Source organism: Eurosta solidaginis, chromosome 1 (assembly GCF_040869045.1).
Source record: "Eurosta solidaginis isolate ZX-2024a chromosome 1, ASM4086904v1, whole genome shotgun sequence".
Classification (NCBI taxonomy): domain Eukaryota; kingdom Metazoa; phylum Arthropoda; class Insecta; order Diptera; family Tephritidae; genus Eurosta; species Eurosta solidaginis.
The window spans coordinates 353,676,832-353,701,089 of NC_090319.1; the positions used below are offsets into that span (position 1 = coordinate 353,676,832).

At 37.5% G+C, this 24,258-nt stretch overlaps 1 protein-coding gene across 1 annotated transcript; it reads right to left on the bottom strand.

The window, feature by feature from the left end:
• Window positions 1–2,732: 2,732 nt before the first annotated feature.
• Window positions 2,733–17,882, bottom strand: sro (SDR family oxidoreductase shroud). Its single transcript, XM_067762692.1, has 4 exons — window positions 17,633–17,882; window positions 9,585–9,981; window positions 3,402–3,763; window positions 2,733–2,906 (listed from the first exon to the last, which is right to left on the bottom strand). The coding sequence occupies exons 1-4, from the start codon at window positions 17,740–17,742 to the stop codon at window positions 2,777–2,779; spliced, it is 999 nt and encodes a 332-aa protein (XP_067618793.1). The 5' UTR covers window positions 17,743–17,882; the 3' UTR covers window positions 2,733–2,776.
• Window positions 17,883–24,258: the final 6,376 nt, after the last annotated feature.

A 24,258-nucleotide genomic window follows, 5' to 3' on the forward strand; every position in this document is an offset into this window, starting at 1 on the left:
ACCTTCGCTCGGTAATCTTCGAGTATGCCGCATAACATACTTTGTTCTACATGTTATCATTAATCAAAATCAGTTTCACAATTTCGTCGTTCTGATGTACGCTGCCGCTGATCCTCAAGCCGTTGTTCACGGACCTCGATGCATTCGTGGGCCCTGCGCTGTGTCGCACGCTGACGCAATTCCTCCAAACGTTGTGTACGCTGTTCGCCAGTTTCGAAATTTACTATTTATTAAGTCGAATCATGTGTACGATTTTTTTACGAAGATTTTAAACTTTAATGTCCTTTAAAGCTTTAATAGAATACGAGTAAGTAGAGTACTATTTTGTTTAACTACCCCAACCCTAAATGGCAACCCTACAAAGAAATGTCCCTATTGTAATGCGGAGTGAAATACCTTTCGTTTGATACCCATATCGGCATATCTCATGCAATTTTTTTTAATTTCGAATAGGTGGCAACTCTAAATGGCAACCCTACTCAAAAATGTCCCTATTGTTATGCGGAGTGAAATACCTTTCGTTTGATACCCATATCGGCACAGATCATGCAATTTTTTAATTTCGAATAGGTGGCAACCCTAAATGGCAAGCCTACCTAAAAATGTCCCTATTGTGATACGGAGTGAAATGCCTTTCGTTTGATACCCATATCGGCATATCTCATAGAAATTTTTTTTAATTTCGAATAGGTGGCAACCCTACTCAAAAATGTCCCTATTGTAATGCGGAGTGAAATACTTCTCGTTTGATACCCATATATCGGCATCTCATGGAAATTTTTTTTAATTTCGAATAGCTGGCAACCTTAGGAAACATTCTGAGTGGCAACACCTAGGTAGAAAGTCTTAGAAGGTGATACATTATCTCTGTGCCAAATTTCATTTAAATCGGTTGAGCCGTTCCCGAGATCGTTCGGCTATACAAACATACAAATATACAAGAATTGCTCGTTTAAAGTTATAATTATTGACAGAAATGGTTTTGATCGGGCAGATAAAACTTACTTACTTACTTACTTAATTGGCGCTTAACCGTCTAAACGGTTATGGCCATCCAACAAGGCGCGCCAGTCGCTCCCTCGCTTCGCCAACCGGCGCCAATTGGTCACTCCAAGGGAGTTTAAATCGTTTTCCACCTGTTCCTTCCAACGGAGTGGGGGCCGGCCTCTACCCCTGCTTCCATAGGCGGGTTCCGATAAAAACACTTTCTTGGCCGGAGCATCATCTCTCATTCGCATAACATGGCCTAGCCAGCGCAGCCGCTGCGTTTTAATTCGCTGGACTATGTTGATGTCTGCGTATAGCTCTTACAGCTCATCATTAAATCTTCTTCGGTACTCGCCATCGCCAACGCTTAGAGGTCCATAAATCTTCCGAAGAACTTTTCTCTCGAACACTCCCAAAGCCGCTTCATCTGCTGCTGTCATGGTCCATGCTTCTGCCCCATATAGCAGGACGGGTACGATAAGTGACTTATAGAGTATGATTTTCGTTTGCCGAGAGAGGACTTTACTTTTCAATTGCCTTTCTTCGCTGAATTTCAGTGCTGATGTTGTTGCTAGTGTTGATGCTGGTTCCCAAATAAACGAAGTCTTTTACTATTTCGAAATTATGGCTACCAGCAGTAGCGTGGTAGCCAAGGCGCGTATGCGCTGACTCTGCTCGATGACAGCAGGTACTTCGTTTTGTCCCCATTCACCATCAAACCCATCTTTACCGCTTCTTTTTCCAGTTTGGAGTAAGCAGAACTAACAGCGCGGGTGTTTAGGCCGCTGATATCAATGTCATCAGCATATGCCAGTAATTGCACGCTTTTATAGTATATTGTTCCAGTGCGGTTAAGTTCTGCAGCTAGTATAATTTTCTCCAGCATCAAATTAAAGAAATCGCACGATAGGGGGTCACCCTGTCTGAAACCTCGTTTAGTTTCGACCGGCTCGGAGAGGTGCTTCCCAATTCTGACTGAGCTGATGGTGTTGCTCAACGTCATTTTGCACAGCCGTATAAGTTTTACGGGGAAACCAAATTCAGACATAGCGGCATATAGGCAGCTCCTTTTCGTGGTGTCGAAGGCGGCTTTAAAGTCGACGAAGAGGTGATGTGTGCCGATTCTCTTTTCACGGGGTTTTTCCAAGATTTGGCGTATTGTGAAAATCTGGTCGATGGTAGATTTACCAGGTCTGAGGCCGCACTGATAAGGTCCAATCCGCCGGTTCACGGTGGGCTTCAATCTTTCGCACAATACACTTGAAAGGACCTTACATGCGATATTAAGAAGGCTGATTCCACGATAGTTGGTGCATTTTGCAGTATCGCCCTTCTTGTGGACTGGGCAAAGAACACTTAGATTCCAACCGTCGGGCATGCACTCTTCCGCCCATATTTTGCTAAGAAGCTGCTGCATGCGCCTTACCAACTCCTCGCCGTCGTACTTGAATACCTCCGCAGGCAATCCATCAGCGCCCACGGCCTTGTTGTTTTTCAATCTGGTTATTGCTATTCTAACTTCGTCATAATAACAAGATAAAACTTAAGGCCCGCATAAATAGAAGAACAAGAATAACCTATTTGACGATCCCCATACATACACATGCAGTCAACTGCAGCATCGTGCGCTGACAAATGAGTTGACTGCATGTGCTTGTTCTTATGTATTCGGGCCTTTAAAGTATGCATGAGCAAACGGCCCTTGAATATTATTTACAATTTAAAATATAATAAATAAAAAAATATAATATATATGTATATAATGTATTGTATGTATTAATATATCAAACTAATTGTTTTTGTGCTGTTGTGTTGAATGCATGATTTGGTCGTACGTCGGCATGGCACAAAATTTAACGGTTAACAAATCCACTATAGGTGCGGGACAAATGCGAAACAGTATCCAATAAAATTTATAGCTGCAATTAAACATTAATTATTACATGATTTTAGCAGAACTCGATACATTCCCTGCCTCATATATTATTAATGAATTTTCTTTTACCTGGGGTCTTACTCTGTATAGCGATTCGAAAGGAAATGCTAATCTATAAGAGGTTGATAAGCGCAATGCCAAGGTTTATAGCTTCCTCGACCCAATTGTCAACCTGACCTGCGCGATGTGATCATTTTAATCGTTCCCCAGATGGTCGGGCTAGTACCTTTATGGTACTTTTAAAACCTGCGGGGAGTGTCTTTATCGTTAATACGACAACAACAACTCGGAAGCATACAAATAAAAAAATTTTTTTTTCAAATGCGAATGCGCAACGCGTTACAGTGTAAGGGCCCAGAAAACCTATTAAAGTGAATGTGGTATCACCTTATTTGAAAAGTTTGTTTCATGTCTGATGTTGTAAAGACCGACAAACCAAACAAAAAACGTGGGCATTTTTGTTTTATAATATACTCACCGCCAAGGTTCATGTATATAAATTGTTCGTGGCACAGTACTCGTTAGGGCATCCCTGAATTTCTCCAACAAATATGTATCATTAAATTGATTTGGTGCTTTGAATCCCGAAATTACTCTCAAATAGTTGTTAAATTGTTTGAAATATGAGAAATAGAATTGTCGCTGTTCTTCATTAAAAGCCTGTAGCATAACTTTTGCATGATCTTGTTGTCTTGCTGATATATTACTTAAATGTACAAAGGATCCTGGAATGAAATTGATTACCTCCACTCCATACTGTCGCATTTCTATACGCAATGAATCGTTCCAAAAACGTAAAGCTGCTTTAGAAGCGGCATATGGACCTAATGCCGGAAGAGCCTAACAACGAATAATAGTTGAGGAAAATAAAACGCATTATACCAGTATAATATACATACGAGTACATACATATCATCATATATATTATTTCTAATTGCTATTTTTATGTACGGGTCCCTTTTTCGCTCTTATTGGAATCCAAATCTATAAAGTTTTTGTTGTAAAGATGGAGATTCGGGCTATTAGCGAGCTTTGGGCAATTTTGGTCGTAGTGCTTTTGTTTAGCTATATTTTATTAAAATAATTTGTTAAAAATAAACGATTGTGAGCACACAAAGAAATCTATTTGTACTATGGCACTATTTTGAATATTTGCACTGCATTACAGGCCATACGCCAGATGGCAGCGGAAGCTGCTGCAAGTTTTAATTGATTGATAGAACAGCTGATTTCTGTTGATATTTAATAAGATACAAGAAAGGAAGCCCAAGTTCAGGTGTAACCGAACATTGTGCTCAGCTTTGTGTTTTTATCTTAGAGGCGATCTAGTTTCAGTTCTTTGAAGTTGCCTCAAAAGTGGAAGTACATATTAACTAATTTTGTAAGTTTTGGAAATATTTCTCGTGGTATTGTTAATAAATGTGTCAAATTTGGCTTTGGGAGTGTTCGGCTTTGGGACTGTTCGGGAGAAAAGTTCTTCGAAAGATTTATGGACCTCTACGCGTTGGCGATGGCGAGTACCGAAGAAGATTTAATGATGAGCTATACGAGCTATACGCAGACATCAACATAGTCCAGCGAATTAAAACGCAGCGGCTGCGCTGGCTAGGCCATGTTATGTGAATGAAAGATGATGCTCCGGCCAAGAGAGTTTTTCTATCGGAACCCGCCTATGGAAGCAGAGGTAGAGGGCGGCCCCCACTCCGTTGGAAGGACCAGGTGGAAAACGATTTAAACTCCCTTGGTGTGACCAATTGGCGCCGGTTGGCGGAGCGAAGGAGCGACTGGCGCGCCTTGTTGGACGGCCATAACCGTTTAGACGGTTAAGCGCCAATTAAGTAAGTAAGTAAGTCAAATTTGGTCACAATGGGTCAATTCATCTAGGAGTTATGGCTTCCGAAACACTGAAAATGGTTCGTACAAAAAGTTTCCACGCCAAATTCTAAAAACTGTATTTTGCGCATTTATTTTGCAAATGACACTGAAAGCGTCAAACAAATTTTTCGGTTAGATATGTGCTATTACATATCGACTGCTGAGAGGAAAATCACCCTATCTCGGCTGCCGTTTCGAAAACGCCCGATCTCAGAAAATTTTTGAAGACCGCCTTATTTCAGGATTTGTTTCAAGAATGCCCTATCTCAAAATTCGGTGGAAGAACGCCCTATCTCAGAATTTGTTTCAAAAACGCACTATCTGAGCTCAAATTAAATACATTTTGACTGCTGAGGGGTTTATGAAAAATATTTTCAGACAAGTTCTGAAATTGGAACAAGTTCTAAATAGGGCGTTATTCAAACGTTTTCTGAGATGGTTCGTTTTCGAAACGGCACTCGAGATGGGGTGAAAGTTGATCAGCAGTGGATATCGCAAAGCTTAATTCAGAAAGGCTTTAACCAAAAAATTTGAAAATTTGAAGGAGAACTGAAAACCCATTTTATATGAATTTTTAAAAGTGAAATAACTCCGTTGGATGTATTTTGTACCGAAATCAATTGAAAATGTGTTGGTTAGGGCCTTTGTGAATTGAGTTAACGATATATTTTTTTTTTATAAATTCAGTATACATGTATAAATGCTGGGCGTGGATCTTAATCGATTTTGTCCTATTGAAAAAAGCTAGCTTCCGGTAATTTAAAAATATCAGTTCCGCATTTTGTCTTCAAGTTATGGCTCTCGAAAGAAAACAATGCTTGGTACTAAAAGGGGCAGCCTCACGTCCCCTAAGTTCTGTTAAAATGACACTTCGGAGGCAAAGTACCAATGATATAAATTGACTTATTTTGTTTTGTTGATTTTCCGACAGGGTGGATAAATGATGTATATTGGAACAATTTTCCGTCATCGAGAACGAAAATCGACACTGATGATGGCACAACGCCGAAACCGGATTGTGTCGAAACCAAATTTGACAAGGGATGACGGAAAATCGTTCCAAAATACATCAATGATATAAAGCTGTTTTTTGCAAAGATGGCTTTTATGTTGTGGCAAATATTTGTTGTTTCGGCAACTATTCGAGAAGGCTGTTCGCATAAAGTCTAGTCCCTGGGAGAAATAGACAAACAAGACAATTGAGAGCATAAAAGCAGCCCAAGATAGGGAATAGCAATTTGTTTGACTTTAACACGCTATTAGTGAAGTACGCGAATACATAAAATTTTAAAAATCTTTGTTTACATAATTTTTTGTGAACAGTTTTAAGTAACGACCAACAAAATTTGCAAAATAGATTTTATCAGAAGTGAGTGGTGCCATGTCACTTTTTTAAATAAGCCAAGTATAACACTGCAGGAAAAAATAGACATAGACAGGCGTGAGTGCCAGGTGCTTGAGCTGCTAGCCAACGGAAATAACGATCGAAGATTTTAACAAAAAATTCGGCGACGATGGAACGTTTTAAGTCCGTGGCAAACTGCTGTAAGAACCAAAACGGCGACCTTGTAACCAATGTCCAGAGAGTACTTAGATAGTGGAGGGAACTCTGCTATACTAAATGGAGCGAGCGATGTACCGCATAGGGATGATGAACCCGATCCTACAATCGATTATGAAGGAATTAATATTCCCACACCCGATTATGACGAAGTCAGAATAGAATAACCAGATTAAAAAACAAGGCAGCGGGCGCTGATGGATTACCTGGGGAGCTCTTCAAATACGGCGGCGACGAATTGGGAAGGAGCATGCATCAGATTATTTGCAAAAAATGGTCGAACGAGTTCATGCCTGACGATTGGGAAGTAAGTGTTTTGTTCTGCTTACTCCAAACTGGAAACAGAAGCCGAAAAGATTGGTTTGATTGTGAATGAGGACAAAACGAAGCACCTGCTGTCAGCAAGTAAGGTTTCATCGTATTTTCCCCTTGTCAACCACGACCCTGTTGTCGGTCATAATTTCGAAATAGTAAAATACTTCACATTTTCCAATAAATGCTACTTTGGACTAGGTGACAATTGAAAAGTAAAGTCCTCTCTCGGCAAACGAAAATCACTTCACATTCACATATCGTACCGGTCGTGCTATATGGTGCAGAAGCATGGACCATGTCAAAGTGAGGTGAGGCGCTCTGAGAGTGTTAGAGAGAAAAGTTTTTCGAAAGGCTTACAGACCTCTACGCGTTGTCGGCTGCGACTACCGAAGAGAATTTAATGATGAGCTGTACGAGCTTTACCCAGACATCAACATAGTCCGGCGAATTAAAACTCAGGGCCTACGCTGGCTAGCGGAACCCGCCTACGGAAGCAGATGAAGAGGACGGCCCTCACTACGGTGGAAGGACCAGGTAGTTTTGTTTGTCAAATGAATTTCTATCGCCTTATTAACTGCAAAATGTATCGAATTAATTACTTCTTGGCGATAGACGATAAAATTATCAGAAAACTGCTGGCAGGGTTTTGTAATGTAATTTATACATAATAATATATGTATGTACAAATGTATTTATAATTTGTAAAAACAAAAGAAAAAAATGTTCCGGTGTTTATCTGCAATGCAATGAATTTAGAATTTTTTTGTTATGTAAATACCATATTAATTGTATTTATAAGTTATTGCGTTGCACTGTATTTCTGTATTTTCTTTAATGTGCCCACTAAATATTTCTGAAATCATCAATATTGAAGTGTTAATTTGGAAATAGAGTAAACATAACTATTCTTTTTCGCCGCGATTTTAAACCTAATTTGAATGTTTTTCACACAGAAAGTGGGGATTTCGTGTTGGAGATTTTGATTATGGGATTTTGATTTTGGGGATTTTGATTATGGGATTTTGAATTTGGGGATTTAAATTTTGGGGATAAAGGGGGTAAGCCCAGTGTTACAAAAAAAACAAAAAAAGGGTAAAATACTTCGGAAGTAGTTCTAGTAAATCTCGAAGATCTAATAATGACTGCATATAAGATTTTTCCGGACACCCCTAAAATCATGAGTTACGAGCAAAAAACACGTTTTTCATACCTTGGACCCTTGCGAGCTATAACTTTGTTGGCTATAAACCGATTCAGTTTCGCTCCGGATCGTATAAGAAGAGATTGATACCTTTCCAACGATATATAGTATATCAACTAGGAAAACATAACACAATTGTGTAAAGTTTCCCAAAGAAAAATTGTTTCACTTTCTTTGGAGCTTTATGTATGAACTTATTTATAAGAAAACTATACCAAAACTATACAACTATCAAAACTGGAAATTAATTATGAGTTCAATATTTGTTATATTTGCAAAATATGACTTAGTTATAAATATTTGCACAATAGATCTGCACAAAGGTCGCAGTGCTTCCAGACCTAGTAATAATAGTTATACATATTTTTATAAAAAAAAAAAATTGAAAAAAACGTAAAATCGTATCAAACCGACTACAACCCGAATACATTCGACTTTTGCGTCGGTTTGGTGCTTACGTTGCGTCTACAACTGACTTTGAACAGCTCTTAAGGGCTAATTAAACTTCCTTAACCCTAACGCCATAGTCGTAACCATACCCATATCCATAACCATCTCCAATGTGATCGATTAATGGTGCCTTAACCTAAAAATCGTGAATATTTCATAAAAATGAAGAAAACGCAAAAATTAGAAACATATCCACAAAAAATGAGTCTCTTAGTCATAACATATCCAAACAATGAATAAAATCTACAAAAAGTTATTAATTTCACCAACTCAAATATTTTTAGGTTATGGATATGGCGAGAAACCAAAACCAATTGGTTGGCTATGGTATGGTTATGGCGTTAGCGTTATGGTATGGCACCATTAATCGATTACATTGATTTCCATAAGATAGGTTCGATCAGCTGTTTTATCTGGTTATGGTTATATGGTTCTAAGTCACCTTTAATTGGCCCTTTAATCCACAGGCAACGCAACGGGAGCGAGAGCGGACTTCAAGGCCAAAACACATTCGATTTTTGCGTCGATTTGGCGCTTACGCTGCATCAACAGCCACAAATCACCTACCCAGATTGCGCATTCATGAGTTCAAAATTGCTTCGTTCTGCGCATCTACGTCACAGTTGACCCTTGAGCGAATGAAAAAAAGAGCTAAAGGAAAAGGGTCAATTCATAGTCATAAAAACAGCTGATCCAATGTTTACATGCGCATTGCGCAATCTTCTTGTGTGATTTGTGATCAATAGCTGCCTTCGAACCTTTACGTCCCCATGGCTATATTCTCAATCCACAAACAACACAACGGAAACAGCAAAATAACGAAAAAGGAATTAAAAAAATTTTTCTAGAACGGGTTTACGAGTTATTTAAAAAAATGTAAAATGATACCGTCATCATCTTCAAATTAGTGATTGAAAATGCCATATTATTCCGGATTTTTTGTTTGCTATTGCTCCGGCTCTGAACATGAAACGAGCATGGAGCAGAGCCGTAGCATAAAAAAGTGATAGCATTTCTTATGCTCTGCTACGAGCTACGTCATGTTTCAGAGCGGAGCAAATAGCGGAATAAAAACTCCAAACGAAATGTTATTTGAAGTGGAGCGAGAGCAAACAAAATTTTAATTATGCTCCGTTCTTATCCAGAACCGGAGCATTAGAAGAGCATATTTTTCGTTGCTACTGCTGCTTTAGAGTAGCAAATACAAACTTTGCTTCAAATCGAAGAACTCCCAAATTTCATAAAGTATATGATCTCACCTGTAAGCCACAGTGGCTTGTGATGTTAATTATACGTCCACGATGCTCTCGCACTAACGGTAACATTACTTTGGTTATGCGCATTGTACCCAATACATTTACGTTGATCTGCATTTCAAATTGTGCTGAAGTTTGCCATTCGAACTCACCAAAGCACATAACACCGGCATTATTGACCAACGCCGTGAATTGATAATCCTTATTAATGCTCAGAAAATCGTTGATATATTGGAAAACATGTTCAATGGTATCGGGTTTAAGTAAATCCACTTCAACGGTGATCATTCGTTTGGGATCCTTCAAATTTCTTAATAGTCGCGCACCTTCTGAATTGGCATTATGACAAGCGGATATAACAGTCATATTTAGAGAATGGCAGTACACAGCCAATGAGTGCCTGAATGGGGATAAATAAAACTGTACAACACTCGGCTGAGACTAATCCATAAGCATAGATATCGAAGTTCGAAAATGGGCTCATCCCAATATATTTTTATTTATTTATAAAAAGGAAAATGTAAACATTGCCCGCCTTTTTCCTTATTTGTTTGTTTTATTGTAACCTTTTTTTTTTGTCCTAAATTGTTTAACAGATATTATAAAGGGTCAAAATGCACATCTTCGAAAAAAATAAAAGCGACAAATAACACAACTACCCAAAAAGTTGGCGCTAAGTCCGAATCCGCTATCAGAACTGATCTAACGTGTTCCAGTTCAGCCATGATTTGTTTTTCTTATTAGAAGTTATGGCCCTACGACCTGTCAAGCCAATTATGAAGGCGATCTCGGATTAGGCGTATCAAAACTTTCGAAAATACACGTGAAGTATTAACAGCTCCACCACGTCTATTTGTTTCTTTGTTCAATATTTTGAATACAATAAATAAATGAAATTTATTAGGAGGGGTCCGATTTCGAACTTCGGAAGCCAATATTCATGTTTTGGATTCTAACTTTGAGGGAAAGGAGAGGCAGTTTACCGATGCTTTGTGGATTAGACTAAGGATCTCCTCGTGCTTTTGTAAACAAAATATATTAGGTATGGTCCAATTTCGAGCTTAAAAGGCCGACATATTTGTTTTCAAGGCCGACTTCGAAAAACGGAAAACTTTTTTTTGTGTAAACAAATGTGTGAAGATGTACATACTAGGCCGGGTCGATTTGTGGGGAGGCAAAAAATCGCCCATTGCTCTGAGAAAATAATATTCTAGGGATCAAAACAAGAAACTTTGCCGAAGAAACCATACCTCTAAAACGAATTCTGATATCCCCCAATTTGGGTCGAACTTTTGGGTAGGGACAATTTTTGAAAAATCCCACTTTGACCCATTTAGAGTGCTCCAATCGAGTCCAAATGTATGACCGACCCCCACTAACTTTGGAGGCCCGACCCACCGATGCCAGTGGCACGCCTCCTGGAACCCCCCCGTGTGTTCACCATACAAACATTTCAAAAAATCGCCGGTTTTGCACTTTACATGAAAAAATCAGCGAAATGCCTATGTTTTTTCTTTTTGGAGTTTATTTTTCTCTTTAGATTTTTATTTAGTCAGAACATATGTAAATGAAAAAATGAATTTAACTTAGTAATAGAAAGGAAATTAAAAAAAATTATTAGAAATTAGCGTTTTTACAACCCTTTTAAAACCAAGGCATCACTGTGATGCATTTGCATGTCGTAAACATAGTTGTGTGGGTTTTTTATTCAACCGTTTTAAAAAATGAAGGTATCACTGTGACATAATTGCATATCGTAAAATTGCTTGTGTTGTTTTTTTTAAGCCACCACAAGACACAGCAGGTAGAATTGAAATTACCATTTCATTCTTATTACCTCGTCTCGTAGACCATATATAACGCAACAGTTTTTGTGCATGTATTAAGTCGTTGTGAAGAACTCAAAGTGAGAAGTGCTAATTTCAGATAAAAAATATTTCAAAAAAAAATAATAAGTGAAGTGACCATTCCAAATCAAAAAGTTTACAATGAATCCACCATCCTCTACACCGCAAGATGAAGCAACTACATCAACAACTATCGAAAACCCAATGAGTTATAAACCCAAGCATGATGTTACTGGTTTTGGTGTGTCTACTGATTTAATTGATCTTAATTTACCAACCCATCTGGATATCTTGAGATATTATTTTTACTTAAGCGAACCTGCTAAAACAGAACAAAAAAAGTTTTCCCATAAATCATTCACTATTCAAGAACAAGATAAGTTGATTGGAATTTGGGAAAAACTTGGTACGGAAATAATGCTGAAAAAATTGTGTTTAATAAATTGAATAAATTGCTTGACAAGTATCAAGAGCAAATCAAGAGAAGAAACAACACCCAACAATTTACAGAGTATGTAAAATCTCTGGAAACAATTTTTTACTTGTGAAACTCTTCCGGTAAGTTATTGCTATCACTCATTTATTATAATTGTCAACCATTTTTAATTATTTTATTATTATATATTTTCAGGTAGTGGACGGCTTCCAGAAAATCGAGTTGCAAAATATGTCCCCTGCTCCAGAAAAAATTGAATTTTCCACCGATTCGAAGTACTTATACGACATGGCCCATGCAATTTCTAGCGGCGTGGTTCCGGTGGATCTGGCTAACATCAAACCAGGGTAAATTGTACATTCTCGGTGGCTCACCAAGGCCGCTATATGTGACAACGGAAAATCCAGATGCAAATTTAAGAATTCTGGTTGAATTTATAATTAAATGTTATGTGCCAATGTACTTCAATATCAACTATTACAGCTCTGTCGTGTACGGTAGTGCATAATTTTTCAAGTTCATTGGTTGGTCACGATTTCTAGAACCTCGTTTACGCAAAATTGTCAATTAAGTAATTAAAGATAATTCATATTATGCGCATTCGGAAAATATCTTGTTATCAATGTTGTTTGATGATAGCAAAGAAAAGCGCGACTGTGCCATCAAGAAAATTCTACGCTATCGAACCGATGTTGACGAGCCAATGGAACTTAGAGTTTATAAAAAACCAGATATAAACTTTAATTGCACAAGTTATACGGAAATGATCAATTTGAATGATATAAATATCGTATTTGAACCACCATTCACGCGAAGCATTCCGTACGATACATTGAAAGAATATTTAAATCAAGATGATCCACCGTTTAATGATCCAAAAATTCCATCACACATACAAGGAACGGAACGACATGTTCAATTGCTAGCTAGCGTTTCCAAACGGGTTATACCGGAAAATGTAGAGGCTGTTATTGCGACGACATTAGAGAGCCGTGCGAAATTGCCCAGACTTGAAAGTAAAAAAGACTTCAAACAATAATTTTTTTTAGTTTCTTTTCTATAACTCACTTAAATTAATTTTTTCATTTACATATATTCTGACTAAATAAATTTCTTAAGAGAAAAAATAGATATTATTATAAATAAATAATAAATATTATTATAAATAAATAAATAAAAATAAAGAAAAAACATAGCCATTTAGCTGATTTTTTCATGTAAAGTGCAAAACCGGCGATTTTTTGAAATGTTTGTATGGTGAACCCCCAGGGGGGTTCCAGGGGGTGTGCCACTGGCATCGGTGGGTCGGGCCTCCAAAGTTAGTGGGGGTCGGTCATACATTTGGACTCGATTGGAGAACTCTAAATGGGTCAAAGTGGGATTTTTGAAAATTTTCCCCTACCCAAAAGTTCGAAATTGTGGGACATCAGAATTTGTTTTAGAGGTATGGTTGCTTCGGCAAAGTTTCTTATTTTGATCCCTAGAATACGATTTTCACAGAGTAAAGAGCGATTTTTAAATCGACCCGCCCTAATACATACCTATACTGCCGCTGCAATGTCAGCAAAGAAAACCAACAAAGAATCACCCCAGCGTGTTAGGGGCTTAGAATGTACCCCCGGCATGTTTGCCTGTCGTAAGAGGCGACTAAATTACCACATTGATTCAAGGGGTTGTGTAGCAGAACCCTTTCAAGGGTCAACCTCACCTACCCGTGGCGAATCCTGTTTCTTTAACAGCCGAGGCTCTGGCGACCCCAAGTTCCTTATGGATCTAGGGGGTGGGGTGAGGTACGGCCTAGAAGGTTTCATGTGGTCATACCAAATCGTTCCCAAGATGGTCGGGCTAGTACCTTAATGGCGCTTGTTACCGGAACGTACCGGATCTGCATCCGGAAAAGGACCATCAACATCGATAACACTCCTCAAGGCCTTCGGGGAGTATCCTTATCGCTACAAAAACAACAACAACAACCAACAAAGAATTACTCTTGTCAGCACTTAATATTTTGGACGGAGTAGGCGACTGAAAAGTACAGTCGTCTCTCGAAGATTCGGTGTATGGCTTGAAATCATGGAAAGCGCGTAGGAAGATTGGATTTGGGATTTGTGCTTTCGAGGGTAAAATTTATAAGAACATTTTTGGCCGTTCCCGCACAACCCATACGGTTTCGCGGGTAAGCCATGTCATGGGATGCTGCTTAGAAAGTTCTCCTACCTTTTTTGGTTGTTGTGTTGTGTTAAAAGTGCTTCGTCCCATCCAATACGCCAGACCACTCATAAATTACCATCAAAGTCCTTTAACGGGAGTCCAAGGAAACATGCAGCATGCAGTTTCAACAGAGTTGACAAAAATCTAGCCCCATTCTTGCTCAATTGGCTCTTAACCGTTTAAACGGTTATGGCAGTCCAGTCGCAAGGTGCGCCAGGCGCTTCCTCGATAAGTTAACTTGCACCAATCAGTTACACCAAGGGAACTTAAAATGTTTTTACCTGGTCGCTATCTTCCTCTGCTTCCATAGGAGGGTTCCGATAAAAACGCTTTCTTAGCCTGATAATCAAATTTCATTCGTATAACATAGCCTAGTCAGCGTAGCCGCAGTTTTTTAACTCGTTGGACTATGTTAATGTTTGCGTAAAGGCTCCATTACTGATACTTAGCATAGACTTGACTTGACTTGAGAACTGTCACTTACAGTTCTGTTAAATGAACAGTGCATGTTACTGATTACTCAAAACTTCGAACACTTAACTTGACTTAGAAGTCTGTTGAATTTTGATTTTCTATGTAAGTTCTAAGTGACGTTTACATTTTGAGATGCCATTTGTTTGTTTCCATGTCATTTTGACATTTTGACATTTTGTCATATTAATTGACATTTATTTAAAAGTAAATTTCAAACCTGATTATGATGCCATATTGTATGCGCTAGGTGGAGTATAATCGTGGCTAAGTTGCCAAGTTTACGCCAAGTCAAGACAAGTCTATGCTAAGTATCAGTAATGTAGCCTCAAAGCTCGTACAGCTTATTATTAAATCTTCTTCGGTACTCAGCGTCACCAACGCGTAGCGGTCTGTAAATCTTACGACGAACTTTTCTCTCGACCAATCCCAGAGCCTCATATGATATTGTAAAATTTGTTTTTTAATTTTATTTCTGGTTGCTAGCAAGCAGCTCAAGCTCCTCGCACTTACGCCTTTCTTCCTCTGCTTATTTCTTCCCGTAAAGGTGTCTTGCTTCTCTTTTCAACTCGCGGTAGTGGTAACACACTCTTCATGTTGCGCTCGTTTTTAACGAGCCTTTAGGCACCGTCTTTTCTTTCGGTTGTAACGCCGCATTCTTCATCGAACCAGCTGTTTTATAGAACCTCCATAGCGTTTTCACGCCAAATGAGACCAATTAAATTGAAAAAAATTATTGTTCCAATTCCAATTGACCTTTAGGGCAGTTCTCTCGGGATTACACTATTTATCATTCGTTTCTAAAAAAAATCGGCATTTAATAATAATTGCCAACGGAATTACCGACACATAAGGTTGATTAAATATTACTGACATATAAATAGTTAGAAAAGAATAATTATCAGGTTAGGATAAGTTAATTGCTAATTATTAAGAGAGGAAAGAATAGACTGTTTAATGGTAAAAAAAGATTAAGAACTATCAATTAGTCTGCCCGTTTCTTTCGTGCTTTTATTCTTTCATTTAGCGATGACACTCTAGAGATGGTTCTAGGTTTAGAAAAAAACGGCATTTTTAAAATTTGTGCGTAATTAGAGAGAAATTTATATATATAACTTTGTTGCTTAACTACCGATTGGGAGTTAAGTTCGAAAAAGAAGATGATCTTGTTATATGCAAACTTGATCTTAAGTAAAATTTCTAAGACAACAATAAATAAAAACAAGTGAGGAAGGCTAAGTTCGGGTGTAACCGAACATTACATACTCAGATGAGAGCTTTGGAGACAAAATATGGGAAAATAACCATGTAGGAAAATGAACCTAGGGTAACCCTGGAATGTGTTTGTATGATATGGGTGTCAAATGGAAGGTCTTAAAGAGTATTTTAAAAGGGAGTGGGCCATAGTTCTATAGGTGGACGCTTTTTCGAGAAATCGCCATAAATGTTGATCAGGGTGACTCTAGAATGTATTTGTACGATATGGGAATCAAATGAAAGGTGTTAATGAGTATTTTAAAAGGGAGTATCCCAAAGTTGTATATGTGAAGGCGTTTTCGAGATACCGACCAAAATGTGGACCAGGGTGACCCAGAGCATCATTTGTCGGGTACCGCTAATTTATTTATATATGTAATACCACGAATAGTATTCCTACCATGATTCCAAGGGCTTTTGATTTCGCCCTGCAGAACTTTTGTATTATCTTCTACTTAATATGGTAGGTGTCACACCCATTTTACAAAGTTTTTTCCAAAGTTATATTTTGCGTCAAAAAACCAATCCAATTACTATGTTTCACCTGTTTTTCATATTTGGTATAGAATTATGGCATTTTTTTAATTTTTCGTAATTTTCGATATCGAAAAAGTGGGCGTGGTCATAGTCGAATTTCGGCCATTTTTTATAGCAAGATAAAGCGAGTTCAGATAAGTACGTGAACTAAGTTTAGTAAAGATATATCGATTTTTGCTCAAGTTATCGTATTAACGGCCGAGCGGAAGGACAGACGGTCGACATAAAAACTGGAGGTGGCTTCAACCGATTCCGCCCATTTCCACAGAAAACAGTTATCGTCATAGAATCTATGTCCTTACCAAATTTCACAAAGATTGGTAAATTTTTGTTGGACTTATTGCATTAAAAGTATTCTAGACAAATTAAATGAAAAAGGGCGGAGCCATGCCCATTTTTAAATTTTCTTCTATTTTTGTATTTTGTTGCATCATATCATTACTGGAGTTGAATGTTGACATAATTTACTTATATACTGTAAAGATATTAAATTTTTTGTTAAAACTTGACTTAAATTTTTTTTTTTTTAAAAAGTGGGCGTGTTCGTCAACCGATTTTGCTAATTTTTATTTAGTACATATATAGTAATAGGAGTAACGTTCCTGCCAAATTTCATCATGATATCTTCAACGACTGCCAAATTACGGCTTGCAAAACTTTCAAATTACCTTCTTTCAAAAGTGGGCGGTGCCATGCTACGTCATAATATCAACCCACCTACCAAGTTTCATCGCCTTATCCGTCTTTGGTAATAAATTATCGCACTTTTTCGGTTTTTCGAAATTTTCGATATCGAAAAAGTGGGCGTGGTTATAGTCCGATTTATTTCATTTTAAATAGCGATCTGAGATGAGTGCCCAGGAACTTACATACCAAATTTCATTAAGATACCTCAAAACTTACACAAGTTATCGTGTTTACGGACGGCGGACGGACATGGCTAAATGAATTTCTTTTTTCGCCCAGATCATTTTGATATATAGAAGCCTATATCTATCTCGATTAATTTATGCCGTTACGGATTACCGTTATGCGAACAACATTAATATACTCTGTGAGCTCTGCTCAGCTGAGTATAAATATATAAATGGACGAAACACGTGTTTTCTGGATGAGTTATAATACAATACTTAAAGTTCTTTGAGTTTTTTATGGGACTATTTGATTTAAAATGTGTGAAATTGAGCGAATTTTTTTTTTCAAATTCCTATGGGTAATTCCACGGAGACTATATGCGTCACTGCAATTTGAATGCAGCTACATACATATGTATATCTTAGGCTAATACTTACCCCAACCCAGAATCACAACCAGTAATAAGCACCACATTTTTTGGCGACATTTTAATTTGTCTCCCACCACAACCAAGGCTTTGCATAACAACATGCCAAAAAGAAACCATATTGATATTTGAAAAAAAAAAATGTTTAAAGCTATACAAGTTTAGTAACGTAATCAATAAATTTGTAATTCTTTTTTGTAATAAAATGCGTTAAGAAAATTCAGAATCGTTGATTAGTACGTTCTCAAAATGATGTTATGTCTTGAACTTATCAAATCCTACTAACACCAAAGCGAAAAACAAAATTTTAATGTATGCAGAATTTTTTTTTTTAGCAAAAAGTGCAAACAACGCGAATACGAATAAAATTAAATTTTTTGGAAGATATTCATACATATGTACATACATATATGTATATTTTTAAGTAAACATGTATTTACGAAAACCCAATACACATTTTTGTTCAATTTCACTTTGCGAAGGAGTATACAATATTCCCAAACATTTCAACAGCACAATTCTAAACAAAAATTCCGTGCGAGTTTTTTCCCTCCTACCATTCCTCCTATTCTGAACAATATTCGAAAAAGCGGAAACCGGTTATGGGAGAAAAGTAGGTAGGAGTTTTTTCACTTGTTAAATTAAAGGGAATGCATCTAAATAGTTAAAGAAAATTGCTTCTTTTAAGAAAGGACTTTTACTTGTGCAAATTTGTGCTAAAATATGTACATTCTACCACAATATTCCTTATTTTAAGTCTAAAAGTATATCATAAGCAACGGAAGATATCTTGGTATATTTTAAGCAGCCATCCAGAAATTGCGCAAGGATTTTTTAAGAAGGCTTAAATAGATTTTGGCATATGACAGGTCACCTGGGCGAATTTGTGTTATCCCGCCGTCTTCTTATTCTTATGTTCCTCTGTTGATGTTGATGTGGCATCAATTCAGTGAATACCACATTTCTTAATTTCAAATAAATTCGCAACAATAATTAAACTTTTCTATTTTTTTAACAAAATAAGAAATGCGCAACGAAATTTCAATTGACAAAACAGCTGACTTCGAAAATTCGAAATTCCTATTCCCAATTATTGTTCTCCCTAAGAGAAAAGAATTGGAGGAATTTTTCCGCGGGAATAAAAAAATCAGCGAGAACAAAATTCCGAAGGAAATTTTAGAATTGGGCTGCAAATGTTAGCAAATGCAATTAGCCACCGATTGCATTCTCAAACCAAAAGTCACAATTTTTAAAAGAAATTTTCGTTAGGTCCAGGAGTCTGCGAAATTTCATGTTCCCCCACTTATTTCAGACTCAAACTAGCGTGGCGCTTGTTAAAAAGTGGTAAATTGTAGAATTTATATTTAGGAAATGTGCTTCTGTTGCTTAGTAGGTTGTACTGATTATGCATGTCCATATGTATGTACTATTCAGTACTTGCGAGCCGGGTTGTCACTTTTGCCCATTTGCACCAAAAACTGTTCCATTTGTAAATGTTCAGTCCGCTACTACCTTCTCTTCTATTTTGGTCCTTTTTAACAAGTCTTTCACATTATGATAAAAGAAATTAACAGTATCGATAGAAATTGAGTCAGAGTAATAAGAGCCTTTTTGGGAAGTCGCCGCGAGGCAAGTTAGGTGGAACAGGCCGGTGAATGAAAACCACACCAAAGAGTTTATATTCAGAGCTGTCACTTGATACTTTGGCAACAACAAAGCAACCAATTCCATAACTCCGATAGAATAACGCCTTCCTCTTGGCAAACACTAGAAGTTTTCAAGGACCTAGCGAGATCTTACAACTCTGCTGCCCCTAATAGCTGGAGCCTGAGACTTGGTGAGCGCAGGACAAGAACACATAATGTGCTTAACAGTTTCTTCCTGTAGCTTGCACTTCCTATACTGCTGTTACTGACGAGGCCTCACTTCTAAGCATGTGACGCCACAAGGCAATGTCCAGTTAGTATGTCCATCGTGAGTTTTAGTCTTTTCTCTTCAGAAATATGAGCCACTTTGTGAGTGTTATATCGCAGGATTTGCAGATGATCTTAGTAGTTTTGCCGCACTGCACTTTTGTCCACGACTTTCCTGCTTGATGGATCATATGCTGCTTATATCTCCTTATCTACGAGGGCTGCAGCCGGGAGCCCTGCACGAGAGTAGTTTTCCCAATGCTTGTTTGCATTCCAGGACACTTCGTGACTGCGTAGTGGAGTACTGTGCGAGATTATTGCCTTAAACGCCAACTGACTATCAATATATATGTATATTGACATGACTGCAGCTTAAGCAATCTTCTTCCACAATTTCTGCTGCTTTCTTTACTGCTACAATTTCCGCCTGTAAGACACTGCTGTGTTCTGGCAGCCTATAGAATCTGTTTATTTCTATATCGGCAGAGTGTATACGTATATAGTATGTTTTGCTATTTCCGCACACTTGCGCCAACCCTTCCACTCTATTGTAGCTCCAAGAGCTCTTTCGAAGCACAGGTACGGGACCATGTAGTCAGTGGCGTAATGTGTCCACGTCGATAATGGGGTCACTGTAAACTTAATCGCTGATAATTTCGAGACAAGCGAGGTAAAAACTTGAATAATAGAAAAGTTCTTCAATCCTTTTGTTATGGGTCCCCTTGCTATTCTCACCCAAGGGCATTCCGCGCCCGATGCTGCTCACCCAAAAGGCCACTTTAGCTCAAACGGTTGCTTTCCATAACTACTGTCGGCAAGTATGGAGACAAGCAATGCTGACCACCAGTCCATGGCCCAGCTGCTTCTCTTTCCGGCACCACCACACGTGTATGACACAGCCACCAACTCCGTATGCCAAGGCAGCTCATGCCAGGGTCGATGCCAGTTTCCTCAAAGCTCTGGGCTCAACAAAGGCAATCCCTAGACAGGTGCATTCCGATCCCGCAAAACGTGTCATTATAACCGATAATGAAACCTTATCAGACGGCTAAAGAGTTGAAAAGTCCAACTTTAATTACTTTTCTTTATCCCTGAATTTTTTTCCTTGAAAAACTTTTCTTTTTCTTTTTGCGTTAAGTTGCGTTGAGCTGGCCGGTCCGTGGGGGTCTGCAATATATTGAATGCATCCATAGTGTTCCCAAAAACCAAGACCTATGTTATAAATTAGCTCTGTCTTTTTGGCAAATATAAGAAGCTTTCCGGACCTATCTTACCTGCTGGCTCTGGATCTATTAGCTTTGTTGAACGATATTAGCACAGAATGTGCTCCATCGTTTTATCCTGGAGCCCGCGCTTCTTACCTTTGCTACCACTGACGTCAGAAGATAGTGTCCCATTAGATTGTACATGATCTGCGACACTTTGCAACCTAGTCCTTGATTCCACCTCTTTCCTGCTTGGTCGATCATATACAACTCTTGCTTTATTTTATTTACCGTACAAGCTTGAGGGATGTGCCCTTTTCAGTAAGCTCATCCGCTTTTTCATTTCCATCGATTACCATACGTCCGAGGGCTCAATATATATATATAATATATATATAATGCTTACTCTTTTAACACACTTTGTGAGTTTATAGCTTTAGTTACTGTTTGGAAGTGTTAGAAAACATTAAACATCGATTTTTCGATGTTTTTTGCGAAAAAATATCGAAAAAATACTTATTATTAAGAATTCATGAGCTTAACACCGGCTTATACCCAAAAAACATGTAGGTTAGAAAACGATTAGAAGACGAATCGAATACTAATGTATTTCTCTAAGGTAGAATGTTAGAGGACGACTTGCGAAATTGTCGCGAATTATAGCATTCTCGACAAAAAGGGTATTTCGTTCTCGATATCGAGAAAAGGGTTAGAATTCCAGGCATGCTTAACGAACGAAACGATATCATTTCGTTACGATAATCAACGCTAATAAACGAAACGAAGTCACTTCGTTTCGTTTATTAACGTTAAAATCGTCAAATTAACGTTAATTTGACGTTCTTAACGTTAATAAACGAAACGAAGTGACTTCGTTTCGTTTATTAGCGTTGATTATCGTAACGAAATGATATCGTTTCGTTCGTTAAGCATGCCTGTAGAATTCTAACGTCAAATTCTAATGAGTTTCTAATGAGAATTTTCAAGTGATGCGCAATTAAATTCAATTATTTAAAATCAGCGAAATTGTCATTGTTTCATTATATCAATTACGTTTATTTGGTTATAATCTTATGTATTAAGAATGGGCATATTTCAAAGGCTTTTTCTATTATAATAAATTAAAAACGTACTTAAAGATTGAGCTCAGCGTTGGTTTGAGGTACGGATGAGGAAGCGTTTTCTTAATGCCATTCAAGTAGCCCTTCAATAATCTGCTCGCTTTCCTTTTTTAACCTTTTTTGATTCATTTTCACTTACTAGTATTTATCATATAAATTAAAAATCTTATTTCGCAACTTTTAATATTTCCACTATTTTCATTTTGTTTGTATGACACTAAGAATGAGTGATCATGTCGTGCAAATAATCGATAACTGTGACAATAATCATAACATCGCATTTCTGGTGTTATTCGAATCGTTTCACAGTCGAATTCTAACCTAGTTCTCTAACCTAGTTTTTGATTCGAATTGCATTAGAGAACTATATTAGAATTCTAATGTAAAACTACAATATTTCTCTAACGTTAGAAACTGTGTTTGCTGGGTAATAATTGAATGTTCAATTATTATGTTTTTCTGAGAGAAACTGAAAATAAAGAAAGAAACATTTACTGGCATATTGCGATGGTACCATTTCGAAAACCGCCACGAATTCATCATCAGGCAATTTCGTAATTTTATCAAAGGTTTCACCGAGATTCGAACCGCGAATCACACGGTGAAACTTGCAGTTGCCTTAAGCTCATGAATTCTTAATAATAAGTATAAATTGAACACACCATTAAAAAAAACATAAATATCGAAAAAATATTGAAGAAAAGGGTGAGAGTACCGAGTTCTTGGGAAGTTAGATATGTTAAACTAATGTTTTTAATTTAGCTCATCCCAAGCACCATTCATCACATATTTTGTTTTATTTTACTTTAGTTAAATTTATAATTTTTTTGTGTTTTAACTTTATTATGTATTTCATATAAGTATAACTAAATAATGTACAAATACGCAGAGGCCGTAGGGAGAAAATCCGGGCCCGGGACTAAACTATTTGCGGGCCCCCTATAAAAAATCCACCAATACATTTGATTAATTTGGATTACCTCAAACAAAATTTTTGCCACACCAACTAAATGATTTTTGGACTAAGAGCTGAAAATAAAATTAGCACAGAATATGTACTATTTATACTGTTTTATTGTAACGTAGAAATAAAATTCTCTTTTAACAGCCACATATTGCTTCAAATAATCTTTTATAGTTATTTGGTAACATTTTAGTACATTTCTGATAAATTTAATGATATTCAATATAGAAGGTTCGGATATCAAAGAGTGGCCATTCTGACATTTTTCGTTGCAAAATTTTTTTATAATAATATCAAAATTTAACTATCTTGCCAAAACAGATTCAACACAAACCGTGGCAAGTCCTGAAACTCGCTCTTGAGATGAACACGATCTATGAAGATTTTTGATTCTTGCAAGGACACTGAAAGAACGTTCTGCACGAGCTTCAGTGACAGGTATAGTGCAAAAGATAATTGTATACAGATTTTGAACATAGATGGCATTTAGCAATTCCAATAGTAAAACATTTTTGCACAACTCAGAAGAAAGTAATTGCAGCCGTATAACATTGTGCAGCACCAACACCACATAAATTGAGACTGTGGGTTGCACAAGACGAGTAATCAGCATTCGTGTTTTTGTCGAAAATGTGACGTTGTAAGCTCTTTTCATATTGGCGCCGTTATCGTACCCTTGTGCACGACAATATTTCAAATTAAATCAGCGATTTCCTGACCAGTTTTTTGGTAACGCTCCACGAAAGCCAAAAACCATTCTTTCGAATTGAAATGAAGTTAGCGCAAAATGAACGTAGTCAACGTGACTAGCATCAGGCGAAGCATCAACGATAATAGCAAAATACAGGGATTTCTTGCGTTGATCTAATATAGTTTCCCTAACGTGTTTTGCACAAATTTCTATAAACTCGTTCTGAATGTCTGGGGAAAGATAGTGAACTTGTAAACGTTTGTGCTGCCGTTGTGAAATCCTAACTTTCTCCAAATGATCTCTAAGTATCGGATCATAATGGCTTATGAGTTGGCTTATGAGTTCTAAGATGCCCAAACAATTTCCATTGTTTCGTTCACCAAGATATATACCTTCGCCTCTGAAAGCTAGGCCCCTTTCACCCAAAAATAAAATAGCGTCCAAAATTTTATATACAATTTCTTTCCACTTTTGAGTTTCAGTGATTAGCTGGTCATTGATAAGTGTATCAATTGTAGCCTCCTTTTGAATTAGGTTTTGTAAAGATCGCCAATGAATGTAACATTTAATGTGATCTTGAATATTTTCGTGTGCTGGCAGTTTATCGTATAGCTTCTTCTACACCTGCAATTTGGAATATCCGCCAGGACAACAAATTTTAGGTCCATTTAAAGTATTGGCGCTTAACAGCCGACATGGTAGGCAATAATAAGTATTGCTACTGGCACTCCATACCAACCAG

Excerpts from the sequence above, each read along its gene's own strand:
- sro (XM_067762692.1), bottom strand. The coding sequence starts at position 17,742 with ATGGTTTCTTTTTGGCATGTTGTTATGCAAAGCCTTGGTTGTGGTGGG. Across the intron at positions 3,764-9,584 it reads CAAGCCACTGTGGCTTACAG|GCTCTTCCGGCATTAGGTCC; the intron begins GTGAGATCATAT and ends ATTCGTTGTTAG. Across the intron at positions 2,907-3,401 it reads TATATACATGAACCTTGGCG|CTATAAATTTTATTGGATAC; the intron begins GTGAGTATATTA and ends GTTTAATTGCAG.